A 20,779-nucleotide genomic window follows, 5' to 3' on the forward strand; every position below is an offset into this window, starting at 1 on the left:
TGGAGTTTGGAAGTCCTTGAATGGAGGGGATCTTCCAAAATAAGGGCAAGCTTATTTCTCTGAAATAAACACTTTTCAGTGTTTGGCCTGGGGAGCAGAATGCTATGTCACTCCTAGTGTAATTTATATTTCCAGGTGATGAATTTAATTTTTCAGCTCTTAGTCAAAATATAAACGTGACATGTATTTCTTGCCTCCAAAAAATTCAGATAAAGTAGAATGGCATATTGTCAAGATTGCATCTCAAGCTAGGTAACTCATATTTTTAAGCAACAAGGAAATAACATTTTAGCACAGCATGTTGTCCTCAAGGAAATAACATTTTAGCACAGCATGTTGTCCTCAAATGTGTATTTCCTTTTTGGTAGAAGTTGGAAAATGTGTTAGTTCACCTGATCAGTTACTAATAGAACTGATTTCTTCAATAACTGGGAATCAAATTCTGTCATAATTTTACTTACTCATTTGAATATCCTGACTTTGTTTCAGCTACTTCAGATTCCCATGTTTCCTCTGAAACCGACTGAGCCATAGCTTCAGACAAAAACATTTCTGAGGGCATATTTTTGTGGCAACAAATTATCTGATATAAATTCCCTTAATGAGACAATATATGTAAAAAGTGTTTTACAAAATAACTAGCATATAGTGAGACCTCAGTAAATGTTTATTGCAATAATGATAATGAACTGTTACACATACTATTGGATATGTGGTTCTAATTAGGTAGTAGCCTTTTTCACAATGATTCTCTTACCAGCAACAGTATGGAAGGTTTCCCTATCAAGGCCAGTGCAGTGGATAATTTTCTTTTTGTGCCATAACTACACATTGAGGTAGTTTTGTCCTTGTAGGGCATCAGGTAAAGCCTCCTAAGGAGTTTATGAACAGTCTGTGGGTGGAAAAGAGGACTTAAGTTGATTTTCCCTTGCCAAAACCCTTAAAGCATTAAACGGGAAAAAAGCTACTTGTGAAAAGAAAGTTTTATAATGAAGAAATACATTCCTGAAAAAATTAAAACATTTAAATTCAACATAAATTTTAGTTTATTTTCAAAGGTCCACTTAAAAATTAATAGTTCAGGGACTTCCCTGGTGGTGCAGTGGTTAAGAATCTTCCTGCCAATGCAGGGGACACAGGTTCGAGCCCTGGTCTGGGAAGATCCCACATGCCGCGGAGCAACTAAGCCTGTGCGCCACAACTACTGAGCCTGCGCTCTAGGGCCCGCGCACCACAACTACTGATCCCAGGTGCTGCAACTACCGAAGGCTGCGTGCCTAGAGCCCATGCTCCACAACAAGAGAAGCCACCGCAATGAGAAGCCTGCGCACTGCAACAAAGAATAGCCCCTGCTCAACGTAACTAGAGAAAGCCTGCACACAGCAAAGAAGACTCAATGCAGCCAAAAAAAAAAAAAAAAAAGAAATATAAAAAATCAAATTGGAAGCTATTCTATTTTACTTGGGCATTTTGTAGGTAATTCCATGTTTCAGTACTTACCTGAACACTAAGCCTAAGGCAAATGTCATTCTTTATTTGATAGTTTTTAAAAGACAACTGAACAAACATGGGCCAAGATGTTTCTAAAGTCGAGTTCATAGGTTCATTTATGATATACACAATCAAGCTAATACTGCCTCAATTATCACTGTCAGGAGAAAAATGTCATAATTTTCCAGATGTCAACTTGGTCTCGAGGGTGGGTGTGTGGGAAGCAGAAATAATAATGGTTTTCAAATGAACTAGTTTTTCACACTTATACTTACTTCTTTAATGTCTTTTTCTGGAATACCATGTATCCTAGCATAGAAATACAAATGTTCTTCCACGGTTACCAGGTCATCCAAAGCATCTTCCTGAGGACAGTAGCCAATTAATGAGCTGTGAGAGTCAACGTGAGTCAGAGACCTGAATTGAAAGAATCAAAAACACAAATGACTTTGAGAAGATGTTTCCCTCTTAGTCCTCAGATGTTGGGAAGGTAGCTCTATTTGGGTCATGGTGATGGGTGAGTCTGGTAAAAAGAGGTAAAAACAATCCCACCATCATAGTCATACTTAAAGGTTTAAAAATTTCCACTCGAGTAGCTTTTTTTCCTCTAAGGATTTAATAATAAAACCACAAAATAACATAAAGAGTTCATTTTAATTATTTTTCTCATTTAATTATGTTGTGTTCAGTAATCTGAAGCATTTGTTTTCATACCCAATCTTATTTCTGATCAGAATGTTTCCGCTTGTAGGAATTATGTCTCCAGTCAGCATCTTGAAGATGGTGGTCTTTCCTGCTCCATTCACCCCAAGAAGGCCAAAGCACTGGTTTGAGGGAGAAAAAAAAAAAAAAGATGTAAACTTTAATTCAAACCAAAGACATGGTACTATTATATTTCTTTTCTTCTTCTCCTTGGGTGAAATAAATTACCAAGAAAAATAAATCACTCGAATTACTCATGGATATTGCAGTGCTTTGTTGGCACTGGATAAAACTTTCTCTTTTAAAACAATTAGGTACTTAAGTATCTTTTTTCCTTTAATCATCTGAACGTTTTACATATACATAGGACTTGTTTTACATACTATATTATAGCACACCTCTGTGTGACATGATAGAATACCCAAGTCAGATATGCTAACCTGACAAAGTAATTATATTTATAGATTTCAAATTATTCACACAAATTCACAACTTTACTGAGTAAGCTACTGAAGCGATAATCTCTTTATGTGGTAGAATAAACCTGATGCATTTAGTTTGCAGCCAGGCTCGGCAAAAAGGGAAATGTCCACATTCTTCTCCTCCTTTCAAAGCTGCCTTACTATTGCTTCTATGAAAACAGCAAGAATATGAATATGAATGCAGTTCTAGTACCTCACTTCCGACAACTGATTTCTTTATGCTGTCTTTTGCAGAGCCCTGGAAACTAAGAGTTGAAAAGAGCACCCTGCATAGACTTCTTGACTGGAAGTCCACTCAGGGAGGATAGTAACTTGGGAGGAGGCTCAGGACTGGGTGTGTGGTGAGTCCTCCCTGCCAAAACGAAGACTTACGGGGTAAGTAACACATAGACACATGTAAATTACATATATAGAATCCATCAAAATATTCAGAGGTTGACTTTCATATTTCTAGAAAAAAATTAAGGAAAGATAAAGATTTTTGCCACTTACCATGTCAATACAAAGGATAGCTAGAAACAAAACACTGTTCCTTACCTCCCCAGCAGGTATCCCAATGCTGATGTTGTTTACAGCTATAATCTTTTTGTGGATAAGGTGGTAGGTCTTTGTAAGATGATGGAGTTGGACCAGGTCATAGTCATTCACACCATTCTCAACTCTAAACCTCTCAGCCCACACATCTTCATCTTCAACTACTGTCTCAATGACAGGTGAAGAATGAAATTTTTTGAAGAAGAGTCTAAAAAATGGGCCCAATGATTCTGCATCAATGACTTTGAAATGGTACCACTCAGTTTTGACATATTTTAATAAGTTCTCACTTCATTAAAAGTGGGCTATCACATACTAAGTTTCTTTTAAATTTTTTATGCATTATGGTACTCAAATAACTTAAAAATTAGTATGGATGCTCTTTACAATATTTGTTATAATATTTGGGAAACAGCTTTTGCTTTCCATGACTTAAATGCTTACAGATCCACTATTAAAAGTCAGAATTTTAATTTCAGTAACTAAGGAAATTAGTTTGGGTTTGAAAGTTACTGCCTAACAGAGAGACTAGAGTCATTAGTAAGACTCAACACTTTACAAGCCCATGATCAATTATCACCTTTTTAAAATCCTCTCTATTTCTTCTTTTGTCATCACGATATGAATGTTATTCTACAGTCTTTTTACTGTGAATGTCTTACCTAGGATCTAGCCAATATATTAAGGTTATCAGTCCTGAAAACTCACGAAATCTCAAACCCACTTCAGTATCTTGCCTAATGAATACCAAAGCAAACCAAACCAACAAATCAATTCAGGTCTTCCTCCCAATGTCCCGTTTCTTTTAATGATACCCCCCAAGATTCCAATTGTGATGTTTTCTTTGAAAACATCCCCATTCCAAAATCCACTCATGCAGTCAGACTCCTAGCACTGGAAATGCATTATAACAGCCAGTCATCTATCATTTTCTGTCTTTTTCTATTACCATCACAGGCTTTCATTTTTTTTTTTTTCACACAGATTTATCCAAGAACCTCAAACTGGTCCAGCGTCTCTGACTCTTCCCTTACAGTATGCACTGTCTCCACAAAAATCACAGCTCCTAAAGCACCATTTGATCCTGTTGATGTCTTTTCAAAAACCTTTAATGTGCTACTATTTGTTTCTTGAATAAAGTCCAAGCTATCGCTTTTTAACCAATCAGTAGACTCCATAATTTTCCAACCCCGTGCTTTAGCTCCTACTCTTTCATTACATCTAGTCTATGCTCTAGTCAAATTGTATTACTCATTTCTCAAATATGCCTCAAGATTTTTCTATCTTTGCTCTTGTCTTTCCTTTCATTATTATTAACTTAAATCTTATTTTTCAATAGGTCATACATGAACTTCATGTATTAAAATTAAAATGGTACTGAAGGATATTTAGTGAAAAGTTAAGTCTCCTTCAACCATATACAGTTTTTTAACAGAGGCACTCATAATTAGAAATAATCTATGCATATGTATGCATAAGTAATATATATTCCTTTTTTAAACTCAAATTGTAATATACTTCATTTATAGTTCTGAACTTGCATTTCTCACTTAATAAATATTAGAAGTAATCCCAAACATTACATAGTGAACTGCATCATTCTTTCTAATGGCTGCATAGTGTTTCATTGATAAATTATACATATAATTCATTTAACCAGCTCCCAAATGAAGGACATTTAGGTTGTTTTCATTCTTTTGCTATTAGGAATTCTTTTGCTATGATGAGTAACTTTATACATACACAATTCTGCATATGTGTTAGCATATCTATTGGAAAAATTCCTAGAAGTAGAATTGTTGGGTCAATGGTATGTGTATTTTTATTTATGATTTTGTCCTCACTTTACTCAATCTTCTTTTCCCAAATCCATTGCTAATATTCTACATACTCAATTCTCTTTCCCCACTTCTACTTTCTATCCTTCCAAACACAACTCAAAGACTACATCTTTTGTTTATGTACATATTTTCTCTCTACCACTGAATCTTGATCTCTTGGAGGCTAACAATTGTGCTTATTTAATTTTACTCCCTCACTTTACAATACCTGCAGAGCCACAGTAAAGTCTGATAACTATTTACTGAATTAAGTAGATTGTGAATTATGTTACAATTTTTAAAAGTTTTTTGAGCAAAACATTTCCATATTACTAATTAAGAAGCTTAGACTACTGACCCCTCCCTGAATATTTTGAATTGAGTTTTGTCATGGATGTCAAACACTGTTTTCATTGTATTTACCTGAGTTTATTCATTAGCCACTCATTGATTAAAAGTCGCAAGAAAAAGAACATGGTTCCTTGAGAAACCAAAGCCACAAACATTGCACCTAGTTTATCCATCTCAAAGGTTTCACTTGGATATTCCACTCCATATGCTTTTAAGAAGTCTAGGACTGACTGTTGTTGAGAAAGTTCAATCAAACCATAGCCAAAACAGAACTGCGGGAAAATCAGGAAAATGCGCTTGAGGGTTTCAGAAATAAGTTCTAAAGTCTGAAATAAAAGAAATAAAAATAAAGCTCAGTGTTAGCCTTCCAACAAATTGACAAAAAATTGAAACTAGATGTAGATAAATATTGAAACCTGAGAAGCTTATCTAGATTGGCAATTGTTTCACATGCATACTGAATTTACATATAAACATTTACTATAACCAAATGGTGGAGATTTATTACTAAAATACAAGCCAAAAAGGATTTTATATGTATATATTTGAGATGGTCTAAGGTGTCAGGCCAAACCCTGGGGGCAGAATCACTTCTAGACCTGCCTTAGGTCCTAGGAATGTAGTGACAGCAGGGTGCTAGGGTCTGATAGAGTATCTATGGGTAGGTGTCTGAGTAAAGGAGGGATTTAGTACAGTAAAGTTTCAGAACCTAAGGTAATTCCTACTAGAAGAGGGAATAAAATGGTAAAATGATATGGAAGGAGAGACAACCTATCTCAACGAGGAGCAAATGGCTCATTTTCACGTTATTCACGCTTGGGACCACCACTTGCACCTCATGAATTTTCTTCTTCCTCCTGGAGTGTGCTTGTCTATTCCTCACTTCATTTTCTTTCTATTCTTTTCCATTCAGTTGTCCAGCACTGAGTGTGCTTGTCTATTCCTCACTTCATTTTCTTTCTATTCTTTTCCATTCAATTGCCCAGCACTGGTAGGACTTGCCTTGTCACCAATCATGACTGTTAGCTCTGAACGGAAAGTGATGCTTACAATGAAGTAGACTCCAATACATGACTGAAAGGGAATGAATCAGGTTTTTTCTCTATGGATGTTCAAATGAATCTTAACCCATAGTCATATAACTAAGCCATTGTCCTTGTCCCTATCATACCATAACAATTTGTTAATGAGTAAAAAATTTAGCTGACCGATTGGTTGCATGATTTTTGTAGTGCCATACAAGGTATCTGACTGAATGTATCTCCATTTACCTACTTAAGCCCTATCAAATGTCAATAGTTTTGACACTGCATAAATATAATCATAGACATTAACCTAGATGGAACCTAAAAAGAATTTAAAAATGCCATAGTTTCCCCTCTACTATATTTAATAGAATCAAATGAAATTCCCCTATTCTATTTAGAGAATGCAAAATACAGAAAATCTCTCCACCTTGGAACATGTTGAAGCATTTGATACAATAACTGAAGTTTAGCAGACTAATAAAGGACCTTACCATATCATTAGGTTTTTCCTTGGAAAGGAAGTACACCACCGACAGGGAAACAATGGAATTGATGCCAAAAAAAAGGTTGATGCAGACGTAAGTGATGAAAGCCACTCCTGTTTCATGGAAGAGCCCAGCCAGCAAGTACATCCAAGAAAATGTGGCATACCTTTATGTTAATAACACTAAGAATTAAAATCACGCCGTAATTATACTTTTACTAAATATATAACTTCGATAGTGTTCCAAAGTGAAAATAAACATTAGAGATCAGTTGTCAACCCTTGTAGTTAGATCTCTCTTTTATCCCTCTTTTTAACAACAGCCAAAAAAAAAAAAAAAGTGAAGCACGCTTTTTAAATGACAGTAAAGGTCTTTTAAGGAATCTTGAGTAGTCATTACAATTACAAATTAATTTTTCCTAGAGATGGTGTTACCCCACCCAGGCAAGACATTTTTTTTTGGCTCAGAAATGTGAGTTTAATAGATATATCTTATAATTTAAAGTTGAGAAAAAAAACCGACATTGTCGGCTAGCTAAGCAGACAGAGTATGCTTAGAAGCTGCATGTCCTGTTGTGAGCAAATACTTGAGCAACCTTTGGGGTAATGAAGTAGAACTAGAGACAGAGAGATCCTTCATCAGCTACAACTGCTAACTAAATGGATACTACCCATTCATTCAGGGCAGAAAGAACTGCTACCATAAGTATTGGTTATATCAAACTGTATTACCTGTATTAATTACCCTAATTCAGAAACAATATTATGTGTGTTCTTAGGCATCGATAAAAATGAAAATAAATATACATGAATATATTTACTTTTTAATGCCTTATATATTTATATATACTCACAACTTGTTAATACATAAATTCATACATGTATACACATTTTTCTGATCATTCTAAGGCCTCCATTTTTACGTAAATTAAATTACATATGTAAATTGTTAAGTGTGACAGTCAGCACCCAGTAAGTGCTCATTAATTATAGGTATTCTGTTAAAAACAACAACATTAATTTTCACAAGTATTACACTTTACAAACTATGGACAGCAGGTGTAATGTATTGTTAATCATTACTCATGGCTAATGAAACCCCAAGACAATTGTAAATTAGCTAATGAGATTTAGGTCCTGTTTGTATCTAGGAGCATTTAATTCTGTTAATTCTTTCACTGCAGCTTACCCAAACAACAGAAGTAGGAGAGATACAGCGCTTAGGTTGTTTTCACTGTAGAAGGCAGGTAACTTGAAAATTGCAATGACACCAATTGAAAATGCTACAGGCACCAAATAGAAGGCCTATGGGAATATGTAAAACTATGTTTAATACATGGCAAATATTTTTAAAAAAATCAATAGCCCATCTAGTTTAAAACTGTAACAAATTGAACTAGAAACACTTGAAGAAATGAAGTTTTATCTATGTTCTTGTTGCTTGTAACATTCAGTTCATTTTACATTGATTTCACTCTAGAATTTGTCTCCTGCAATACGAGGTCAAGCCAGTCTCCATCTTTATAGAGATACTCAGAGTCCCTGGTGTTCCTCCCTCCAGGCTTTGAGAGTTGGGATCATTTGGTGACAAAGGTTCAGTGAGAAAGATAAGACAGCCAGGTATCTTTGTATTCGATTCAGCCCTCGAAGTATTGATTTCATTTTGAACGCTGACTCTCTCAGATGGTTGATTTCTAAAGCTTGGTTATCAGTGTGAGCCACTCTGTGCAAAACAGCAGGGCAGTGGGTACCACACACTCTTGGAATCACAAGGATATGAACAAAGAATTCAGTGTTTCATCGGCAAGCAGAAATAGTAAATGCTGAGGGTCTGCAGCAAGATGTACACAATGAAAGAGATGGGAATTTAATTAGGGAGGAAAATCTCCTAAAATTGGAATGAGAACCAGAATCTAAGTAGTAAGTAGCCCTTCAAAGAAGTGTGTAGTTTAAGCTTTCTTGACATATTAAAGCTCCTATTAAGTCCAGAGGAATCATTACCATTTTTTTTTAGACTTGACTTCTACAACAATCGCATTTCAGACCTCACTGGATACATTAACCAAACGGATAGGCAGTTAATTACTCTCCAACCCTGCAAGCCAATGACAATTTCACCATAATCACCAGGCAAATACATACCCATCCTGGGCTTTTGGCCATACTGACACATTTGGAGTCAAGAAAAACCATCTGAATTTGGGACCATTTTATGCAAATAAGAGAGCTATCAATTAAATTCACCCTTTATTTTCCCTACTAATCTCTAATGTGTCATTCAGCAGAGGCTACTACTTCGAATTTTTCACTATTAGTTGATTAAATTTTTATAAGCTTGCTTATGTGGTACCACTGGGCAAGGCTATTCTGCTCCTAAGCTTCCATTTCCCCACAGTAGTGGTTCTCAAACTTCGATGTGCTTAAAATAACTTGGGGGAGCGGTTATTAAAAATGCATATTCTCCATGCTCCACTCCCAAGATATGGACCTCTTAAGTCTGGAGTGAGGACCAGCAATCTGGATTCTAACAAATGTCCTGGGGAATCTGATATAGAAGGTCCTCAGACCACAGAGATAAGGGCAAGGCAGGTGGATTTCTCTTTCTTCCAACCACTGGATGAATATAAGCCTGATGCAATTTTTTTCTTAATTTATTGTCTTTGTGGTAATAATCTGAACAAACCAGGGCAAACAAATCTCAAATATAAAACTGTCTTCTACCCAAATCGGTCCTGTCTTTCTTGCAAAGACACAAGTTACTCACCATGTCATAAATGAAGTTTGTTACCCAGTAGCATGTGACACCAATGCCTGAAATGTGCTGCAGCTGCTTGGCTTTGGTCTGATGCTCCCGTACAACATAGGTGACAAAGCTGGCAGTGGTGACAGAGTAGCCCAGCAGGATGGAGAGTGCCACTAAAATATCGATTAAGCTGCTCATTCTACATTGAGCAATAGGGAGAGGAGAGCACACATAAGTTTTGAGAACTCTTTTCTTTTCAGAAAGATTCATGGCTAAAGCCATCAACAAAACAGTGCAAGAGTTGGCTGTGACACAAATTAGTCTTCTTGCAAGGCAGCCAGATAATATCTTCTACATGACTTGGCTGTGACCCTGGGATAAATGTAGCTTGAGTGCATCTGAATTGACTAGGGATATTTGATGGAAAAACCTCAGTCTCCAAGGGCTACAGGGTGTATGCAAGAGATATAGTCCTTGAGCATAGAAATCATACTTAAATGCTATGCAGGGAAGTTGAAATGATGAAACACTTATGCACCTGACTTACAAAAGCAGGAGATTCTGTGAATCTACAGTCAACAAGCTCTACTTGGCAACCTCACTCTACACACTTTCAGAAATCTCCTTTTATCCCAGTGAGTGACTTATATTACCAGCTCTTCTAGATTGACATTCATTCAGATACAACTGTGATTTCCAATTATAGCACTTTATACAAAAGCTCAATAAGCCAAGGAGAAAAGAGTCATGCCATATATGTCTGCTTACGTGGCTTGTTCTTGGTCCTGCACTCCTGGATAAGGATGGCTATACAGGATGATACCTTAAAGAAGAGATGGTTCTTTTCATTAGTAGGTATTCAGTTAATCGGGAATACCAATTTTTATGCACACTACTATATATAAAATAGACAACTAATAAGAACCTGCTGTACAGCACAGGGAACTCTACTCAATACTCTGTAATGGTCTATATGGGAAAAGAATCTAAAAAAAAAATGAGAAAGTGGATATATGTATATGTATAACTGATTCACTGTGCTGTACAACTGAAACTAACACAACAAAATCAACTATACTCCAATAAAAATTTAAAAAAAAACAAGTACCAATTTTTATTATTTATTTATTTATTTATTTAACATCTTTATTGGAGTATAATTGCTTTACAATGGTGTGTTAGTTTCTGCTGTATAACAAAGTGAATCAGCTATACATATACATATATCCCCATATCTCCTCCCTCTTGTGTCTCCCTCCCACCCTCCCTATCCCACCCCTCTAGGTGGTCACAAAGCACCGAGCTGATCTCCCTGTGCTGTGTGGCTGCTTCCCACTTAAAGAATTTTACTTTGGGGATACTCCTTTAAAGGAAAATGATGCCCCCCCACCCCCCGACCCCCCCCAGTCTCATCAATGCCACACAATTGATGGTACTCACACACACACAAAAAGCCCAAAACAGTTTTTCACACTGTGCATGGAATTTGGGGGGAAGGGGCAAGAATTTACACTTCTTATATAGCATGTTTCCCCTCTACTACATTTAAGTCATTGTTTTCCAGTTTCTTATCTCCACCTGGTAATATGGATGTTTGTATTCAGTAGCACTTTGGAAATGCATGACATTTAAGGAAGCACCTCAAAGGGAGACCAATTATATGAGGATCTCCTAAAGAACAGACATTTTCCACCCCCATCCCTCTTCATTGTGCTATTGGCTGCCGTAGGGAAATATTGTAGCCTGAGAGGATCCCTTCTCCTCATTTACTGCTTCTGAGATGCCTCTTCTTCTAGAACTCTACCAAGAGTAGAGCTTTGGAGCTTCAGCCACTCTGGAGGGATTGTCACTGAGACATAAAGATCCAAAACGATTCAGAGAAACCAGCTGGCTCCAGAAAAGTAGTCACTTAATTCCAGTGCAGTCCTAAATTATTTTTACCTCCAAGGGTTGGTTATACTCTCTGAGTATAAGTGTAAAGCAAGGTTCTTTCCTCCCTTTCCTTACAGGACGTTGGTTAGCCAGAGTCAAAATGGGCTGACAAGTTTCGCAAAGGGCCACGGTGTGAAGGCAAAGCCTATACTGTCTGAGTAACTTTGGAAAAGAACAGTAAGGGTAGGAGTGAGGATATCCCTTAAGTACTTTTTCCTATAAAGTCATAAGCTGAACAAGAACTTTCTCACTACTGCTCATATAGTATATGTTCATTATATTAGGATATTAAGGCCCTTTGATAGCACCCAAATATTATAGATTATTCTAAAGTTCTATTATTTCCATTAGCTTAAATTTATAATTTTTATTAAGTAGAGTGTGACATATTTTGAGGTTGAAATCTGCAATTGTTATATATTGAAGAAAAAATATAATATATAGTTAAATCAAAACAAAGAAACTACCAGCAACAATAATCAATTTGACCTATAATTTTAATCACATGATTGGGGGAATGCACTTCTCTTATCTTTTGTGTAAATTAATGGGCTCTCTTTTTACTGAGATTCAATTTTCTTTGGGCCCTACTTAAACCTTGTTGCTGGATTATAACATAGGCAAGGGGAAAACATTTCTCTTAGTCCTGATCTGTATTTCAAAATCAAGAAATACTCTATTTCACCAGAGGAATCTTTACAAATACATTTACTCCAATATGAAAAATGCTGCTAAACCAATTTTTTTTTACAGATCTTTAGCGGAAACATCAAGTACATGTATTAGGGTTTGGAATCTATATCACAATCTTTTCTGTGGGTTCTACAGCATCCAGCATAATATCTTAAGTACAGTGATTAGTCAACGAATGCTTATTGACTCGAATAAAATCTTAAAATTTCAATTATTTCCCCCATATACAATACACATTAAAAAGAACACATTTTCTGTTATTTCTACATGTGTAAACCTAAAATGAGTAACTTCCCATTGACCATTGCTAGTAATGCAATAATAATAAACATTAGGGTGGAGGGAACAATGTGTCAATATTTTTGGAAAAGAGCCTGGTTGTGTAGCATTTGTTAGTGAAAACAAGTAAATCTGTATTCTAGGGGAAGAAAGAACAGAACTTCCATGTTAAATTAACCACTAGAGGGAACCACATGAATATAACAGATATTGACATTGCAAAGGAAAGCTAATTAAAAGATTTTTATTAGCAGGTTAAAATTCAAAGAGAATCAATTTTACAGCTAAAGCAAAATCTCAATTCATGTAGAATCCAACAAAGGTGCCTTAAGACAGCTAGTGTAGTAGGGGGAGGTGGCAGGAGAATAATTGAGCTGATTTTTAAAGACAACATTATCATGGCAGATCCCATACATGCGTTACAAAACAATAAAAGCATTTTAAGGTGACATGGATTTCTTTTTTGAAAGAAAACAAACTCCTTCCAGAGCAGGTGGAAAGCTACCACTTTCATAAGCCTATATGAGAAAAGTTAATAAAAAATAGGAGGCACACTACTACTAATCTCTATATAACTCAAGCTAAGCCTTATTTTTAAATTAAAAACATTTCCTTTTAGGGTCAATATGAAGCTTATGTTCCAGAATTCTTAACTCTTTAGACTATGTAACTTAAAATACAGTTGTAGGGGCCACAACAAGCCTGCTGGGATCCAGAGTGATTCAGACTGCTTTCATCTTGGTAAAGAACGCTAATAATAAATGAAACCTGAATGTAGGTTTCAAAAGCTGATCTTTCAAAAGTGGCATTGTCTCTTTTTCTTACCTACATACCTTTGCAACATTTCCTCCTAGTCACTTCTATGGTTCTTATACTTTCATTATCCGTCATGGCAACAAATGTCTTTTGCTCTCAATAAGACATCCTACTGAAAGTCAAGGGTTCAGTAGTGTTTCAAGCCAGCTTATACCAGACCCACCTGGCTTCAGTCATCATTTAACTTAATTTACCACTTTTGACTCCACACTTTATTGATGCTCTAGGTCTAAGGACTATCTGTCCATCTTGTTATTTTCTTCAGGGTTCCTGCTGCTAGGAAAATGCGGAAGCAGTTGGGGAAAAATACTGTTTTCTCTTAAACAAAGACTCTGAAAGATTCTGTTCCTAGAATGAGTATTTGACTCTACAGTTTACTTCTACAATCAGCAGAACGTGCAGCACATGCTATTATGCCCAACAGTAGGGAAATGAAAGAAAAGTAGACAACGGCATTTCTTTTTTTTAAATAGTCTGTTAGCCTACTTATTAGGCTAGAAACTGTTGGCCAGCAAATAGTTTACTCTACTTTCTCCATCTTTATTATTATTATTTTGGGGGATCAGTATGGGAAAATAATTTAAGCAAGGCTTAAGAAGATGGAATGGTCTGATGAAGAGTAATTGAATTAGAAAACAAATCAGTCTCCTTCAAATTCCAAACCCTTTTTAAACACTATGTGGAAGCTCCTTGGGAAACCCCACTAAAGCAGACCTTGCTGAGTACAGAGGAGTATCAGGAAAATGAAGAGACAGGAGCCAGGCACTTCTGATTCCCAGAGAAATAGCAGTAGCAAACAATAATACTCATCCTGAGCGGGAGCTAAGGGTTAGCAATATTTTATACAAAGCATGCGTCATTACGGTAAGTGCTCAGTTAATGGTAGCACTTCTTTTCTGTTAGAACTTCTTAGCTTAAAAGTTTTGTTTTCACATTTAGATTTGTGTACAATATTTATTGACATTATTATTTTATTTTTTAGCCTATGTCCAAGTAAATAGTTATAAAATATTTTCCTATGAGATATAAATACTAGGTGTGAGAGCAGAAATAAGTGTGAAGTCAGCGTTATTATCCTGACTTGATAAATGAGGAAACTAAGTTAACCTGAAGTTAAGGGGATTATCCAGAATGTTCCATCTGGTGGTAGTTACTACTTCCAAACTCCTTTTAAAGATCTGTGATTTAAATACCATAAAATAGCTGCCACTGGGAGGAAATGGCATCTAGTGCACATTTTCATATGGACAGTAGCAAAAGTTGCAATACAAGAAACTTCTAAGTAAGTAACTTTACCATGTCGGGCAGCATCGTATTTTGACATGTTAACTCGCAGGAGGAAATTATTCAAGCTGTTGAGGTAAGCTGGAAGGGAGTGATAGCCTTCTGGATCATACCACACCTGTTAAAATTCCGAAAGAAGGCAAGATCAGTATGGTGTTCAAATAAATCAGGCAGTCTTTACATCTTACAGACTATATAATTTATATTTAAAATAAGGGCACCAATTTCCCAGTAACTTATTTCATCTTGGCAGATTATGAACCATCCACCAGTGTTGACCACAGAACTCTAAGTTTCCAACCTAGAGATGGGCAGAGATTGGGAAAACAACTTTTTTTTCCCTGCGTGAGAGCACCAAGTTACTAGTTATTCTAGACCTTCTCTAAAGGTAAAGCTTGAAATAAACAGAAGACATCAGTATTATCTTCATTTCTGTGACTGGACCGTAGTGATTCTGGAACTAGAACTAGGGCATTCTGTCTCTCAGTAATAATGATAATAATAATAATAATAATAATAATTAAAAAGCAACTGGCATACAGGCCAGGCTGTAGAAAGAAATTAAATACATATACAAGCATTGTGTCCTTAGCAACAAGATTGATAACCTTGAAATACCCCCACTAACTTTCTATTCCTACTTGTAACCCACAAGAAAGTGAGTTAGTTCATCTGCTATGTCAAAAGCAGAGGGATTTAAAATACTGGTATACCTCAATTCAAGAAAGCCAGTTGGTAATTCAAAATTACAAATCTGATTTAGAGAGAAATTATTTAATATTAGAACTCCCTTACTCTATGTGTGGCGAGAGGGAGAAAAGGAACAAAGCGGGGCTGGGGGCGGGGGTGGACATTCAAGTCCCTAGCACTACTATTTACTTTCTATATGACCTTATAAAACCCAGCTAAAATAGACTCAACAATATCTATCTCTTAGGGATGTTGTGAGGATGTGTAGGTAGTTTGTATAAAAGGTGATAACTAGTTCTTGGTTTATTAACAGTCACTAAATGAATATTATTTTCTTCACTTCCCCCAAGGTGGTATATATCTCTTACTACCAAATGAGAAATATGTGAAGAACAATTTAAAATTTAAAGACTGGGGCTTCCCTGGTGGCACAGTGGTTGAGAATCTGCCTGCCAATGCAGGGGACACGGGTTCGAGCCCTTGTCTGAGAAGATCCCACATGCCACGGAGCAACTAGGCCCGTGAGCCACAACTACTGAGCCTGCGCTCCGCAACAAAAGAGGCCGCTATAGTGAGAGGCCCGCGCACCGCGATGAAGAGTGGCTCCCACTTGCCACAACTAGAGAAAGCCCTCGCACAGAAATGAAGACTCAACACAGCCATAAAAAAAAAAAAAAAAAAAAAAAATTTAAAGACTGCTTGTGATCATATGTGTAATCACATGTGTCTGATTCTGTGACTCTAGCTTGTTTCAAATTCAAAGCATAGGTAAAATCTAGAAGAAAAAAAGTCAACAGGATTATTTATATCCACCAAATTCTAAGTTTCCATGTTCTCTGAAAAGCAAAGCTAAACATATATGACACACATACAAGGAAAAATGCATAAAACATTCATGTATAGTTTAACAAAATATTATAAAGGGAGTATACCCATCACTCAGGTTGAGAAACAAAAATTGCCAGCATCCAGAACACCTCCCTGACACTCTGTGTCCTTCCAAATCACAATGTGCTCTCTCTCTCCCCTAGACAATATGGTTGTTTTGCCTACTCTCAAAGTTTATGATAAATGCAATTATAGTTGTGTACTCCTTTTTGTTTTTTCTTTTGCTTACTAATAATGTTTGGAAGAGTTAGCCTGCTTGTTGTATGGAAAAGAGTTCATTCATTTCCATGGCTGAAAGTTCTGTTAAATGAGTATCTAACAATTTATTTATTTATTCTACTGTGTATGGACATTTGGGGTTGTGTTTTCGGCTAATATGAGAAATGTTACCACGCACATTTTTGCGTATGTATCCGGGTACTTGTGTGTACACGTTTCCCTAGAATAAATACACAGGACTGGAACCACTGCATTATGCAGCATGCATTATTCCAAAGTGCTTTTCAAATCTACTGACCCATGTTTTGTGTTTACCTCATGAAAATGCTTGAACATTTCAAGTTCACATTCTCATTTGTATGACATCCCAAAAGAAAGATCACAATTTACCTTGGCAAGTGTTCTATTAGCAGGAACTGTTGTTATATCAAAACGAAGGTCTTTAGTCAAAGGCAGCCCAAAACTCCAACCTCCATATCTACACAGAAAAATTGTTTTAATGGAGAAAATATGCATAGTAGATCTAAAATGTTTAACTAAGAGCTCACTTTTTTTTTCTTTCCATCAGGAACACATTTACAGTATGAAATAAATACTGTCTGACAAATGTTTTACAGTTTTATCGATTTCTTTTATCATATTTTAGTCTAAAGCATACATTATAGCTAGAAGTTCATGGACTCTTAAAAATAAAAAGTGGATTAAAAAAATTCAAATGGTAATTTTAAGGACAGATTAGTTTAAATATTCACCAAATTAAGACTGGGTTAAATAAATAATGGTGTAGTTACACTAAAATAATTTTCTTGTAACTGTTATCCTAAATGTGATGCTATACAGCTATATTTTTGACATGGAGAGAACACTATAGCACATTCTTCACTTCTTTTAAGAAGTAGGTTTTGGAATGGTTTATTTATAATAAACCTCATTTTGTTGAAAATATTTACATGCATATTCATGTGTACTTACCAACTTTCCCTCCCCAGCTTTATTAAGACATAATTGACAAATAAAAAGTGTATATACTTAAGGCATACAAATGCTTTGATATATGTACACCTGGTGAAATAATCCCCACAATCAAGCTAATTAACACATCCAGTATCTCACATAGTTACCATTTTCTTGTATGTATGTGTTGAGAATTCTTCAGGTCTACCCTCTTAACAAATTTCAAGTAACAATACAGTATTCTTAACTATAGTCACATTGCTGGACTTAGACCTCCAGAATGTATTCACCTTGCATTACTGAAACTTTGTACCCCTTGACCAACATCTCCCCGTTTCGCCCTTCCCCCCAGACCCTAGAACCCACAACTCTACTCTCTGCTTCTATGAATCTGACTATTTTGGATTTCATATATAAGTGAAACCATGCCATGTTTGTCTATTATTTCACTTAGCATAGTGTCTTCCAGGTCCATCCATGTCGTTGCAAATGTAAGCCTGCCACGCTTACATCTATGGCAAATGTTCAGGTGGCTCAGGAACATGCCTGTGGCTTTGCTATACAAAAAGACACTTTATTCACATGCAGATATCATACTCCAAGTTTTGAGATATTCATATTGGAACTAAGGACAACTGTCACCAAAAGCCACACCTTAAAATTCTGCAAGCTGGCACAATCTAGTCAACAACTTCACTTTCGCTTCGAGAAAAAAATATGTGCACATTTAACAATACATTTTTGAGGCCTAAAACAATGCTTTTCAATGTGCTCAAATAAATCTTAATTTAGAGTCATTAAATTAATTTACTTAAATTTTAATATGTAAGGCTGTTTAGATATAACAGAATTTACCCATATAAATAATCAATAGAAACTTGCATTTATTGTCACAAATTCAAAGATAGTTACTATTAAAATTAGAAAGCATGATATTCTAAGTTAAACGTGTTATAAACAGAGTATTTTTACCTTTTTTGCATAAACTTATTGGCAGTTGATATAAGATAGTTTTCCAAGTGGTGGTCAGTGAGGTTATAAATTACTTGGGAAGAATAAGTTCTTCTATGAGGTGGAGAATAGTTAAATTTAGGACATTCCTGAAAAATAAGGTTAAAAAAAGTTCTCTTTGGACAATGCTGTACAAATTAAATAGACAATGTCAAGGAGCTTCAGTCTCATGATTTGTCTATTAGTGCAACTGGTAGAGTGTGATAAGAGTGTACTCTGCCTCTAAAGAGCTTTGAAAAGGAAGTCATCTTGCCTATGCCAAAAATTCAGAACATTTATTATTTATACAGAGAATATACACGTGTTTAGGACTTGCTTAAAGCCAAAAAAGAACACAAGTTAACTAATGTTCAATATTTCTTTCACTGTACTGACAAGCTTGATATGTTTGGAGGATAACATTAAACGTTAAGATGACTCAAAATTCCCTCAATAATTCACAGGGAAGAGAAAAATGTTTGCCCCAAATTGAAAAGATAACATTAACAGACGTAAGTTCTCAGGGATGAACAGCAGTCGATAAAAAGTTTGTGTTACATTAGTTTTAAGGTACCAACCTAGGTGTCAGAACCCAATTTTTCCCGTATCCAAATCCAATCTTTATATATATATGACTTATATATATGTATATATGTGTCACTTATACATATACAAGTTGCAAAGACAGTACAGAGAGTCCCTGCATGCCTTTCACCCAGTTTTCCCCACTGTTAGCATCTTACATTACCATCATACATTTGTCAAAATTAAGTGCCTTGGTACATTACTATTAACCAATCTCAGAGCTTAGTTTAAACCACTTATTTATATGTTCGTAGCTTTCTGCACTTCCTGACTACTGACTTTTCATTGAAGTGTCCCGTGCTTCACTGCCATGAACTTTAGTTTGGGAAAAGCCTAGCACTTTGCCAGTTTTTCCTTCCATCTTTCACATGGTGTTCCAGAGCCTGAGGCTAGCACCACATGTGTATCAAGAGCATAATGTTGCAGGTTGCTCTAAAAAATGAAGGCTGAATTTCACCTTGCATCAAGTTTTATCAACTTGAAGGTCACATTCTATAATGCCACCAGTTTCATAAACAGAGATATCCTTATGTATGAAACTTAATTTTTAGCTTTAACTTTTTATTGACTTACGTTATACATACAGAAAAGCACACATATTATAAGGATACTGATTGATGAATTTTGACAAACTGAACACACCCTTGAACCAGCAACTGGATCAGAAAACAGAACAATGCTATTACCCCAGAAGCCCCCTCATCACGCTTCCTTCCAACCCTACCACTCCCAAAGTAACCAGCACAGAAGAGTTTTTCCCGTTTTTGTATTTCATATAAATGGAATTGTATCATATGTACTCTCTCGTATTTGGCTTTTTTCACTCATCATTTGTTTCTGAGAATATGATGTGTGTAGTGTAGATCATTCTCATCTTGCTGTATATAGAATTTCATTGTGGAAATAGATTACATTTGATTTATCTACTCTACTGTTGCTGGGAATTTGGGTGGCTATTACAAACGGTATTGTTATGAATATTCCAGTATATATCTCTTGGTGAATTTATTCACATTTCTGATGGGTATATAACAGGAGTGGAATTGCTGAGTCCATAGTGTATGTATAACTTCAGCATTAGTAGATACTGTCAATGCTTTTAAACGCTGTTTACACAAAGCTGGATTCCCATCAACGGAATATAAGGTTGAAAAAATTTTAATCTACTGGGTTTTTTTAATTAATAAAATTTATCTAGATTCCAATTTTACATACTAAGTTAGTAGACTTTTACTGTGAACTAAAGAAAATACATGAAGGATTTCAGAAATTAGCTAGGTTAGGTGAGGGATTAGAAAATGCTTTGAGTACTGGGCAAGGATTTCAAAAAATGCTTGCTTGATCCCAGCTTTTATTGTTAGTCACCGTCTTATGTGAGACCACAAAAATAGGCTGCATTTACTGAAAACATCTTTATTTTAAAATAGTGTACCAAGACAGTTTAGGAAGTAATCATATGTCACTTTGAAGAAAATATTGCTAGATTCCTCCTCTATGGGGAGGTAAGTTGACAACATAGTGACTCTCAGAAACTAATAGTTACCTCTTCTCTTCAACAATCTTTAATTTCCCCAGTGAATTTGTTTTCCTTAAAAGTTTATTGAATTGATAGGCCTAGAAAACTAAGGTGTGTATTTATAGAATACAGACAGGGTGTTGGTTGGAGAATCTTTAATGTTTCTTTCAGGACATGGATTTTTCTTGCATCCTGGAGGTGCTGCTTGGAGACATACAGAGCTCTGTTCTGGACTTACACATTACTAACTTCCCAGATGACCACTATAGTAGCAGTCTCACTGTGTTTTCAAATATGA

The 20,779-nt window shown here is 35.8% G+C and overlaps 1 protein-coding gene across 1 annotated transcript in view; it reads right to left on the reverse strand.

The window, feature by feature from the left end:
* ABCA12 (ATP binding cassette subfamily A member 12) overlaps positions 1 to 20,779 on the reverse strand; it is a 192,708-nt gene that overhangs the window by 12,719 nt on the left and 159,210 nt on the right. The window contains exons 37-48 of the mRNA XM_007187873.2: positions 18,363 to 18,490; positions 16,827 to 16,914; positions 14,652 to 14,757; positions 10,404 to 10,458; positions 9,657 to 9,834; positions 8,082 to 8,197; positions 6,900 to 7,059; positions 5,453 to 5,706; positions 3,213 to 3,417; positions 2,206 to 2,315; positions 1,767 to 1,908; positions 758 to 892 (exon numbers count right to left, since the gene is read on the reverse strand). Coding sequence (XP_007187935.2) covers positions 758 to 892; positions 1,767 to 1,908; positions 2,206 to 2,315; positions 3,213 to 3,417; positions 5,453 to 5,706; positions 6,900 to 7,059; positions 8,082 to 8,197; positions 9,657 to 9,834; positions 10,404 to 10,458; positions 14,652 to 14,757; positions 16,827 to 16,914; positions 18,363 to 18,490 — 1,677 coding nt within the window. The remainder of the gene's footprint in view (positions 1 to 757; positions 893 to 1,766; positions 1,909 to 2,205; positions 2,316 to 3,212; positions 3,418 to 5,452; positions 5,707 to 6,899; positions 7,060 to 8,081; positions 8,198 to 9,656; positions 9,835 to 10,403; positions 10,459 to 14,651; positions 14,758 to 16,826; positions 16,915 to 18,362; positions 18,491 to 20,779) is intronic.

This window comes from Balaenoptera acutorostrata, chromosome 8 (assembly GCF_949987535.1).
Source record: "Balaenoptera acutorostrata chromosome 8, mBalAcu1.1, whole genome shotgun sequence".
Taxonomy (NCBI): domain Eukaryota; kingdom Metazoa; phylum Chordata; class Mammalia; order Artiodactyla; family Balaenopteridae; genus Balaenoptera; species Balaenoptera acutorostrata.